Below are 12,637 nucleotides of genomic sequence, written 5' to 3'. Positions count from 1 at the left end.
CTCTTGTAAAATGAACTTGACATGCCAACGAATACTAAAGGTCTTTGGAAGGCTCTTCAGAGCTGCTGGAGTCTCATAGCTTCGCAAAAATTGGATAAATTAATCCAAACAAATGCCTGGTATTTGTAAAGCTCTTATCAAAGCTAAGGGTCGGCATTTCATTGAATGCAGACATAATAAATTTGTCTCAGTGGGAAGAGGAACATATATTTTAATTTCTTTGTATGAGCATGAGTTTATTTCACATAACAAGTCCAACACATTTTTTTTTTTTTTTTTTTTTTTTTTTTTTGATACATGTCTTTTAGGCAGTAGCGTGCTCAGACTTTTGACAATGATTGTATATAACAACAAAACTCAGCAATTTGGGCACTAGGTAACTTTCAATCTCCAAGGTGGCTTCATGCTCTTTTTGATGTAGTATTTGTGTGGCCTGATAAATGCTGCTAAGACCTTCTTACCAAAGAATTTGTGAATTTTAACCTTTCGGCAGTCGCGCTGTTGTAAAAAGTACAACAGTGTTGTTGTTTTTGTTGTAAGTCACTAACTGACTGAACTGACTGAATTGCAACTGACCGAATTTATTGCATGTGTCGTTTGTATTTTTATTTATTTTTACTATTTTGAATGTGACAATGGGATCACAATGTGAATATAAGTCAATAACATCTTTACTGTTAAGTGTTGTAAAAAGTACAACGCGCGACTGCCCGTGTTACATAGACAGACGCGACTACCGAAAGGTTAATATCTGTGAATAGGCTTGAAAAGGAAACTATTGAACAGATAATAATGGATTATTTGGTCATAAGTAAATATAATAATTGTAGTGTGGAATAAGTGCATTTTAGATTCTCACTATAGGGGCTCTTCAGTTACTGTAACTACGTACTGGTATCCAATAGTTCTTATGGTTACTTTATTTCCACTAAAGTATAACATCACAGCATGTGATCAATTCTCTGGGTAACATGATATAAGCTTGCTCAGGAATACTTTAAGATTAGTAATATTGATATAAAAGCAATAATAATTTTGCAGCATTACTGGTGCTGCAAATGTGAAAAAATTAGAAGGAATAATTTTGCAGCATACAATCCTAACTATTAAACTACATTCTTTATCTACGCAGTACTGGTGATAATACAGTATGGTATTATGGCATCAGTAAATGTGAAGTAAGTTTATAGTAGGAATTTCCAGGCTACTGAGAAAGACAAGAGGCCTTCTCAAAACCGTTTGGCATTTTCAAATTGAGATGTATTTAATCGTAAGTCATTGCTAAATATTAACCATTGACTTCATATTTTTACAGGTAGAGTTTGTAGTCCGACGACTTCCTTTTGGCCATGTATTTGCCATTCAACGGGACGTCGAAGGTCAGGATCTAGGTATTGTATTGGAGGGCAACACAGCAGAAGTGAAAGACGTTCTTCCTGGCAGTTTGGCAGCTAGATACGGTTTAAAACCACGAGCTGCAACGTGTGATGGGATGTCTTTGTGCAATTGGGTTCTAACAGAGATCAACGGAAGACCTCTAAATCTGTTTTTCAAGGATGGCGAGGTGAAAGATCGTTTGAATGCTGTTGGTCGCGATATTTCTATTCTCGTCCAGCCGTATGATCTGATCAAAAGCATTAAAAAGCAATTAAAGTCACTTAGAGGATACAAGGAGTACATTGTTCAGTAAAGAAAAGGAACATCCTAATTTCAAAGCATACAACAATGAGCTTGATGTTTTCGTACGTGGGAAGTATTTTTGCATTCCCAGTCTAAGGTCATTAGGCAGCTGTTCAAGGCTATTTTGAGTTTATTATTTGAATCGATTTTTTTCGATTTTTTTTTTTTTTTTTTTTTTTTTTTTTTTTTTGTCAATAACGTTACGTAGTAAGCAAATTATGTGTATTGGCATTTTATCTTGTAACATGTATTGTACTGGACCATACAAATTAGGAAATTGTTGTTATAATATGTAATTATCCATATCAAAGTTGATATGTTGGTATGTTCGCATATATAATTTTTTCTTAATATTTATCTTATTTACATACGAAAACGCATAAGCATATTATTATATCATGCTTTATTTATAGAGGAAACATATATGAGCCTAAATTGTACTGCAAAGAAGATCGAATTGTTCCTAAACAATTTAGCACACGCTCTTTGTAATTTGGAAAATAGTTACTGGAGTGTTGCCCTCGTGATAGTTGGAAAGCAGTTTCTTGCCACTAGGACAAAAACATTTTTTCTCACTTTTCTACAGGGGTCGAACAAATGGGGAAGATTTTCACGTATCCAGGTGATTAATACACTCGTATTTGATGTGTATGGTTCCGATTTCGATTCTCTGCTGGTTGCGTCCTCATTAGCCTAAAGGCAGAATTCTAATATGCAAAATTAAAAGGAAGCAACATAATCACTTGGATAATATTATAATGGTGTGTCCTTTATCCAGAAGTTCCGTCTCTATTTGATTTTAATACAGTTTCTGTCCTTCTTGAAAAGGACCATAATAACGTTACAACGCATGCGGTCGGTAGGAACTGGAAGTATATTAGAGGAAAATTTTGCATGGAAACATCGAAGAAACTACATTCATCTACTGGGCTGACGGACTTAACCATCTTGCAACCTCTTTTCTCGTGTTGAGTGGTTTGGAAGTTACGAAACTTTCATTGTTTGTTCCCAGTACGTTCAACTGTATTATCAGGTACAGTAGATTAACTATGTATATACAACTTGAATGAAATGTGAATCGTTCTTACTTCAGAACATCTTCCGATTGCATTACGGATATTGGAGAGTACATCTACTTTGTACTTTCTCTTCAGTGGTTCAGTGAATTCATGTGTTGTCATAATCATGATGACTTGCTGTTGAGCTATAATTTACTTTCTAAACTACAGTAAATTTATAAAGTCACTGTTCCGTTTCCGAGTTTCTAACTTATTTGTTCTTTTTCAGATTTCATCAACTTTCTTAATTCATGTAGATCTCTGTATAAATTTAAGCACAATGCTGGAGTAATAAAGAAAATATATAAGCACGTAAGAATTAAATCCGGAACCACTTGCATGGGCAGCGATGAATGTATGAATTTGATAAGTACTTACGTGCTGATTTCAGCTATTTCTTTATTTGGAAACAATAACTTTATTGTTGATGCAGTATACGAAAGGGAATAAGTCCAGAAATACTGCACATTAACTTTTTTTTTTTTTTTTTTTTGTTTTTAATCCTGGTTACTATACAATTGGGAAAATAAAATGCTATTAACAAGCATTGCAAACCCAGAAACAAGTTTAATGCTTTATAGTGGTGTAGTCTATTATATATTTCAAAACTTGGCAACAAGGGCTCAGTAGGGAACCCGTTCGTTGCACTTAGTGGAGCATTTAATTCTGGGAGGTCATTAAAAGAAATTTGGGTCTCTGCTCATTTTACTGCTAGTCGAAAATATAAAACTCGTTGTAAATATCTAATATATAATTTACTCTGTTTTGAATTTAAATGTTACTGATTGCGGAAACCTGCGAATGAGCGTGAGAGTTCGTGTATGTGGTGCGCGTATATGAATATCACTGTCTTCCTTATGCAGAAACGATATGGCAAGGTAGTAACTCGACATTCATACTAAGGGAATGTTTGTGATATTTGTACTCGTAGGTATTTTATTATCATATTCTTATATAAGAAGACTAATACGGAACAAGCCCTATAGTAAAAGATACAGAACTTATACTGAAAACTTTCAGATGTGACTAGAAACACCAGTGGGAAATATAACTTGATTTGACAATACTTAGGAGCAGTCTTGTTGATTTTGATCTACATTATTATGTTGTTATGTAAGTAAATAATTACATTATTTTATTATTTCTGAATAGTCAACGAGCTCTAATTACGATTCCCATTGGAATACAGTCTCTAATTAGCCTGGAAGTTAAAACTTGGGTCATAAAATAAAACTACAAGAAGAGATATACATTACTGATATTTTCAAAGCCTGATGTACATGCGAATAGTTAGGGATACAAGACGTAAGATATACTCTGGCTAATTACGATACCATCCTCAGTGGAGGAGACCTGGGATCGATTCCCAGTGAGAGTTCCTGGGTTCAGATCCCATGTTACGTTGTGAGTCACATCTCCCACAGCCTTGATGCTGAAAAGGCATTATAAACTCTAAGATAACCAGTCAACTAGGAAAAATAGTTTTGAGCTATTATTTTTATTTCGGAACTCGTTAATCAACTGTATAGTCCAGTGATTGCCAAACCGTCGATTGCGAGCTACTAGAAGCTCACGGGGAGTAGCTCGCAGGGACATTTTCGGTGGATCGCGTGAACGCTCAAGTTACGTCTAGTTTATAGACAATAAACAAATGTAACTTTTTCTTTTTAAAGTTGGTAGTTCTTTTTGTTGGTAGCTCACAGGAGGATTTAAGAACGGTGCTGTAGCTCAGGAGCTTCATAAGTTTGGCGAAAACTGATATAGTCGATGGGTGGTGTATTATTTCCCTTTTCTATTTTCTTTGTTAATTTCTTAAGTACCCTATGTATTTTATGTTGTCTTACAATAACAGTGTACTAAAAAAGAAGTCAACTATAAATTGCAGCTGAAAAAAGAAAACTAACTAAATCCTTATGATGAAGCAAAAGCATATCAGTCTGTAAGTAATGCTAATATGTAAACTACAAACCATTTAACATTTACGTGTTGCATAAACATGTGCAGGCGAAAAGATTTAGATATTCTTAATTCTTATTATAAGCGCAAAACGTCTCAGTCTTTCAGTTGCACTTACTCTGAATAGTTCAGAGTCAGGCCAAAAGTTGTCGCTAGCTGCACTGTTTTCTGTTTGACGCTAAAAGATGTCGCTAGCGAGTAGGCAATGTGCAGTCGGCCGGAAGACTAGCCTAAGATAAATAAATTTAGGAAAACGAAGTTGATTAATATTGCCTTATTTGACTAATATCACATTTACAGTTGGCAGTGTAGGAAGACACTGAAATATAGTAGAATATGAGTTGGAAGACTTCGTTGAGGTAAGGTCTTACATGACAAAATCGACATCACATGTTTCAGTGCAAAGTATTTTGTAACAGCTAATAGAACATCGGAACTGGAGTTGTAAATTGGCTATATCTCAAGCAAGCGATATTTTAATTTAGTTAGGATGAAGTCCTGTACTTGCAGCTCGCGGTGCTCACTGTTGTGGCTCTTCAGTGGTTTACCATATGGGTTATATTACGTATGGGTTAGGGACAACGTAGAATTACCACTGCTTACTAACATACAGTATACTGCACTCCAGAATATGTAATATACTTGGAGTTTCTTTAGTTTAACGTTATTCAAAAAATAAAATTTCGAATTTGCGGATTAAGCTGTAGTGAACAACTGAGCGTATTAAGTCAATTCGTCAGTATTTTATAAAGAGATGCTTGATATTCTGATTCCATAGTTTTAGACATGTATTCTAAACTTATTATAGTTGAATTTGCCGTAAAGAACATAAAAAATGTTGGATTTTTCAGGCAGCTGAGACGCAAAGTAAATGACTATTGTATAGATGACAAATAAGGCGTATTTTATAGTATCGTAAGATCAAGTATCAATAACAAACTTAATCCCATTATCTTTCCACCAGGAACATTAATAAAGAACTACATTTGTTGGTAATATTTTCAGTATATCTGTGCTGTTAAGAAATACCACCATTTTTAATTTGTAATGGAAAACACGTATTTTTTTTTTTCAATTCATCACGAGAAATGCCTTTTTTTTTTTTTTTAATAACAAAGATTTGAGAAGTGGAAGTACTTTTCTGTGATACAATTATAATAATGTATGAAAAATGTGTTGTACGTAGATGAAAGTCTTAAGTAGTGGTGTTTTTTGGCATGGGTCTACGATGTGTGCATGTGTGTGTGTTTACCATGTGAGGTAATTTGTGTGTAAAATGGGACCAAAATGTTCACAATAACAATGATTATTGTAATATATATATATTAAAGTTTTCCATAAACATGAATGTATTTTCTACAAATTTGAAGAATGTGTTCGTGGTCTGAAGATACTTGTGATTAAATATATAAGAAAATTTCATACTAAGAGAAAAGTGAACAATGGGTACAATATGACTTGGGTCGGAATGTGTCCAGTGTGGTATATGTTCTGTATTTTCTTAGTTGTTAGGCATTTTGGAAATTACTGGCGTTTCTGTATTAAGAATATTTTCAGAATCCAGTACTTGAGTAATAAAACGTTGTCAAAATAATGAGTCGTAATTGTCTAGTTCATGGAATCTTCGTTTTCTAAAGACAAAACCTAATTTAAGATAAGATTGTCATTATTAAAATCAATCACAATTTTAATGTCTTTTAATATTTCCAATAACTTGATTTATTCTTCCTTTACTTTTATCTAAATATATCCTCCCAAATTATTCAACTGTATGGACATGTATTTTCTCTGAAAGGTGTTTTAACGAACGGCACCTTTTTTCGTTTGCTGATTGCACAGTTAATGCCATATGTTGTGTTGTTATATCTAGCCTATCAAGTTTTCTCTCAGCTTAATTCTACGCAAGAAGTCCCTCGGAAGTACTTTGGAAAGTTTATTATATCTGCTTACCATAGTGAAACAGCGTGTAAATTAGAACATTTTTTTTATTAATGTCTTCGACAGGAAACAGATTTTTATTGAGATTGATACAACATTGTCAACTTAATCACAAAAAGTTATAACAGTCTGTCACACGTCTCTTGTATTAGTTGTATAGGCTGGCTAGAAACGTGAAAAATTCAGTCCATTGGCCATAATTTTGTTTTGTTGTTCAGGAAATATTTTCTGAGGATCACCTAAGCGGTTAAAAAATATGGTATTTGTAAGTACAGAGACAAAAGTAGGCTTGAGTCACTCCTTGCGAGGACTAGGGTTATGAAAACATTTTCGAGTGCGACTTTGGAGATCACTCATAACTTAATAGCTTTCTGCTGCTTTATAGCCAAAATATTTTCTGTACAAAGTAACAAAAAGATATTTCTCGAAGGTCATGTAAATCATTACAACAGAAGAACTTTCGCTATTTATTGTGCATGCCAGCCAATATTACATTATATGAAAAATAAAATAAAGAAAAATCATTGCGTAGACGAGAATTTTGGCACTTCTTGCTGTAGTATTGTCTGAAATATCATCCATAGAAACTATCTGAGTTCTTTGCCTCACTATTTTTCAGTTTGAATAAATGTATGTGTGTGTGTTCGTTAATATACTGTAACTGCTTAATAATAACTTTTATGAATATTATTCAGTTCTCTAATAATTCGATTCATTGATTGCATTCTTAATGATTTAATTTATGTACTAAATGTTTAGTCATTTGAATATAAGACAATGTTATTATTTTTTGAACTGTTACGTGTCGTTCATGTTGGGAACAGAAAGAATTTTGATATAACAAAATTTCGGATCACAAATTATTATTAATTGTATTGAAATAAATGAAAAAAAGAAATAGTAATAATGTTGTGAAAATATTCCAAACGTATTCTTCTTATTTGTATGAAAACAACGTTGGTTTTATGTGAAGTTGAATTCAGATTACATAATTGTAAATGCCGTCTGATCCAGGCAGTAATTATAAGATATAATGATAGAACTTTCTTTTTGTAGGAGACTGAATAAGTAAAGGACAGTTAGCTTTTAGTATCCGAACATGGGTCTGAATGAAGGGTTGCTTAGTGATATTTCAAATTTATATTGATGTGACTTTGTGATACAATAAAACCAAGCAATTTTCTGTTATCTTACATTCAACGAGACTCCTTAGCATCGCATACATTTGCAGTTTTTTATATTCAGTATAATGTGATGGTATTATTATTATTCTTAATATATGAGATGTAATTTTTATTTATACTTGTTATTGTTATTCTTTTGTGTTGAAAAGAATTATCTATATTTAATGAATATATCTATCTAATATATATATGTATGTGTTTATTTTTTCGTTTTTCAAAGTAGTTGGAAATGTGAATAATGAGTTGATGTAGAGATGAAAATTGAAAAAATTGATCCGTTCACTTGGAATAAATGATCCTATTTATTTACAATAGAAAGAAAGCTTTTTCTAGATATATCAATGTTTTTGGTAATATTTATTTAGGTGTAAAACTTCAGGACAAATTTTGTTTCATTTGTTTGTTCCTGGCTGATCCTATTAGCTTCAGTTTGTAACACGCCGTCATTTAATGCATATGGTAGCTCCGTTTCTACAATATTTACCTGATTTTTGACGATAACAATACTTACAATATTTCCATTATTGTTGGGATAATCCATTACATGTAAGAGCTATCATAAAGTCATTTTGTGTAAAAACCAGCATGTAAAAAAGTTGCTTTTTATGCTTATTATGAGGATATGTTTAATTAATTTATTTTTTGGTATTTTTTTTATTTTACTGACTGGTTTTCTCCAATACGTAAAGTTATGATTCATTACGACGGTAAGCTAATGTTTTTTTTATTGATATTCTGTGATAACTTAAGTCATTTACAGTAATGATTGCTTTAAATATATGGAATGGTAGCAGGTATTAGATATAGCATTCAGTATGTGTAAAATAATTACAATATGAACGTGAAAGTATAGTATTTATGGTTAATTTGTAGATGAATTAATTGTATTCCATTTTTATATAAAAAATACATACAAGAAAATTAAAATATTACTGTTTTATTTCTAATCTATTTGACAAACCATCCGAAGGTAAATTTATTTGTAAACTTGTAGGTGCCATCAGTGAAAGGGTACAATGTTATTAAAGTTTACAAGTAGTGACATACAAAGATTTTCGTATATTCCAAACTTCTGTCGATGTGTACAAGATTTGGTAAACTACGTCATTTCCCTCAAAGGAGAGGCTGTCGAAGCTCGGGTGATTACAGTTAGTATTTATACACTAGGTCACTAATAGTGAGGGCCGTAGTATATTGTTGTGACGGGAACACTGTCTCTGACGCCGACTGGGACGAGTCCATCGGTATTGGGTGTGAAATCTCAGTGCGAGGAGGAGATGTTAGGGCTGGCCGAATCCTGAGGCGGCGATATAGAATATATAGGAAGACGAAAAATAGAAGAACTATGGCGGCCGTGGTAACGATTGGAAGAAGAAGACGATACATATTGCAAAAGAAGGTGGTTGTGGGATTAGCGATTGTTCGTAGCCACACGCTTGAATAAATAATAAAGAAAACATCCAAATCCAACTAGTAATTGATAATTAGTGTCCAAGGGAAAGTTGGCGCAAGATGAAAATCCGAAAAATGGTCCGGAGTTCTTCATGTTGTAAGAGGGAATGCATAGAAGTTATAGTTCGTTGGAAATTTTGAAGATTCAGGGTAAAATTGATATCGTTCTTAGCGGGCAGGTGCCGAAATTCAATTGTAAAATTGGCCGTATGACGTGAAGGCAAATTCAAGGTGTCAGTAAGTACTCTTTCGAAATCCTCAGGTGAGTATAAGTAAAATTCCTCATTTTTGGAAAGAGTAGGAATCAAGTGGCAATTAGCTGTCGAATTTCGGAATACTAAGTTGTATTTGGAACATTTCTAATTCCGCCTTATACGCTGGTAAATTTGGGCGGGACAGAGAAATTAATTTGGTTTTAAGTTGTTGGTGACTTAGTGTGTCAAATTGGTTCTGATTTTGCAATTGTAAAACAAAATCGAGAGCTACGTCCTGCAGATACATTGGGAGAATTTCTTTCTTCTTTTCGGGGGTCCATGCCTGGAGTAAAGCCAAATGATCGAATAGTATAAAAAATCGATCCGAATCATCTGTACTGTGACCAGAATATCTAGTTAGATGAGGAATATTGACAGGTATACGGGAGCCTGATTCTGCCATATTATTATCACCTTTGTATGTATTTTTTCCAGATCTAGTTGTCGGCATAAATACCTGCCAGCCTAAAGCGAATCAATCTACCGTTAAGAGTAATGAGAGTGTATATAACAATACGGATATTATCTTTATACAATCCTGCTTTAGTAACACATACATTGTAGTTTCTAAAAGTTTTTAAGTCCGTTTTCGTTAATAAAAAGAGCGTCCCGTAGGAAAGTCTATTTAATGTATGTAAATAGACACCGACGCATCTACCATGTAAAATTTCTTCGGTAGAGCAAATATAGTACTTAGGATTTGGACTTTTCCCATCACCTTTTTATTATAAAAAGTTCCTCTAATACAGAAGTATGTACAACAATAGATTCCTTTAAATACTTTAGGTTAGAGTGTGGTAGGAACCCGATGACCAAGCGTCGTGGGCTTTGAAGTGAGGTAATTTTCCTTGACCGGGCGTCGTGAGAGGGGTTAGCATAGGGTTTTGAGTGGCACACGCGCTTCAAGAGTGGAAGAACATTTCTAGAAGATGAGTGTGGGGGGGGGGGGATGGAATATTTCACAATCCTGCCAACTTAGGAAGATTAAACTTGGTATAAAAATTCTCCATTTAAAATAAATGGGCCTGTGGCTCAGCGTTTTTGAAATTGAGGGGGGGGGGGGACGACTCGAACAGGGAATGTATATAGACCTCAACCAAGTTTTGGTAACAATCGTGAGGTAAGTGTGAAGCTGCCTAAAGTAGCGGGATAGGGTTTCTACCTCTACAAGTATAATTAATTATAATATTATTCCTTCACTGGTAGGTCACTTGCCACAAATTTAGAAGTTTCTATATATTAGGTCCTTAGGGAGCTTCATCTTGATGTAGGAATTATACCATTAATACTATCCATTAATTATATATTTCTCTACTTTCTTTCTTTTCCTTTCATCCTTTTTCCTTTCCTTCCGTTATTTTATTATTACCTTGTGTAAATAAATAAATAATAATAATAATAAAACGATGTTGAGTTCGACCTTACTGCTGGAACGCATCATATCTTCTACCAGGTTACTCAAAGTACAATTTCTTCTTCAACAATGTCGTAACATCTTTTCAATTATTTTACGTTAAATTCTTCCAACTCTATTATTCCTAATACATCTCATTGGTTTAGCGTTCCAGGTACATAAGTTTTTCCATTCCCTTCACCGTACAAATTTCGGATAACCCAAATGCAATATCTTTCGGCGTCTTTTTATAATGACACACGGGTCTGCTTCGTGTAATGCAATACTCAGCACTTAACTCCTTTTTGTAATTCTTCATTTAGCGACTCATGTAGTATGCTTTTCATAATTATCACCGCAATCATTTGAAAGATATTTCATCATTTCGCATTCATAGCTTAGTTAATAACTTACTGTTAAGCACCTGTAATACATTCTTTGCTCAAATTTCTATAACTGTCAGCCTCGAGCATCCCAGCCACTATTTCTTTAATTTTCTTTATATTCATCTTAATCTCAAATAATTTTCACAGTTTATCTTTTCTGACATCAAGTTCATTTTTAATTTAGATTCCGTATCATCTTAAAAGGAAATATCAGTTCTTCAAGCTCCTATCAAATCTATTCCTTAATCAAACTTTTCTTCGCTACTCTTCTAGGTAGTAAATAATGTTACTAAAAGGAAAAATGTTTGTCGAATACCTCTTCCAACTTCATTATCCTATATAATTTCTTGAATTCCAACTTCTAGTGGTTGGATCATTTCCAAGTCTGATCTTTTATTTCATCCCAAGTATCTTTCAGATTACCTAGTCCAAGCAGAGCTTTTCCAAATCAACGATATTAACTACATACACTTTCGTTCTTTGTCTGAAAAGCGTTCATCTACTTTATTCAATGGAAACTAATTGTATCATTGTGCCATATCTCCTTCCTCAATTTTTCAACTTTCTAGTTTCTTCGTCGATATAATCTCTTTTGTATTCAAAGCTGCAGTGTTGCTGTGTGGGATGTAAACTAAAACACTGGTATTAAAGTATTTTAAATACGTTAGTATATAGGGTGGCCCAAACGTTAGTATACATCCCTGCATCGATCTAGTATAACATTCTAGTTTATGGCTTTATTTGATTCGGCTGTTCCGAGCTTAAGGAATAAATAAAAGGACATTAAGAACAAATAATAAAGAAACTAAGTCTACTTGATGGATAATCTGTAAAATGCAACAAGCTGCTATAACTATAACAGCATATCCTGTACAGACACCACGATTAGCCTGCCGTTTACAGTGGCCGTGTGCTGGGACTTGCAAACTAACGTAAGATCAGCATGTCCTCTATAGACACTCATTTTGTTGTGTGTATTCCGTTTGAATCGCGCACAGGGTGGCCCAAAAGTAGGTATACAGTACCGTACCTTCCCGTTTTCTTCAATATTCTCGTTCCACCAATTCATCATTCACTTGCCTTAGCGTAACCGACATAATTGTGGGACGTTAAGCTGAAAGATTTCATTTCATTTTTCATTAAGCAAGGACTCCAAACTTTCCATAAACTGAAGAATCTAAACGACTTACGTAATTGCTTCAAAACTGTGATTTCACATTTTACATCTATGGTAAGTTACTGTAATGTCGTTTTTGCTGCTGTAAGCGTTATTGCCTGTTATTCTTTGTTGGAAAAATTTCTAGTCTAGTCAGTGTAGTATTGTTAAACCTTGGTA

General features: G+C 33.7%; 1 protein-coding gene across 2 annotated transcripts in view; it reads left to right on the top strand.

Moving 5' to 3' along the window:
* LOC145692076 (uncharacterized) overlaps positions 1 to 5,796 on the top strand; it is a 49,088-nt gene extending 43,292 nt beyond the window's left edge. For both annotated transcript variants that reach the window (XM_081767369.1, XM_081767375.1), the window contains exon 10: positions 1,316 to 5,796. In XM_081767369.1, coding sequence (XP_081623495.1) covers positions 1,316 to 1,690 — 375 coding nt within the window. In that variant the 3' untranslated portion in view covers positions 1,691 to 5,796. The remainder of the gene's footprint in view (positions 1 to 1,315) is intronic.
* The last annotated feature ends 6,841 nt before the right edge of the window (positions 5,797 to 12,637 follow it).

The sequence above is a fragment of the Thermobia domestica genome, chromosome 1, assembly GCF_964235325.1.
Source record: "Thermobia domestica chromosome 1, izTheDome1.hap1.1, whole genome shotgun sequence".
In the NCBI taxonomy this organism is placed as follows: Eukaryota; Metazoa; Arthropoda; class Insecta; order Zygentoma; family Lepismatidae; genus Thermobia; species Thermobia domestica.
Note: the sequence above shows the minus strand (reverse complement) of the source record. Positions and strands in the feature narration are given on the sequence as shown.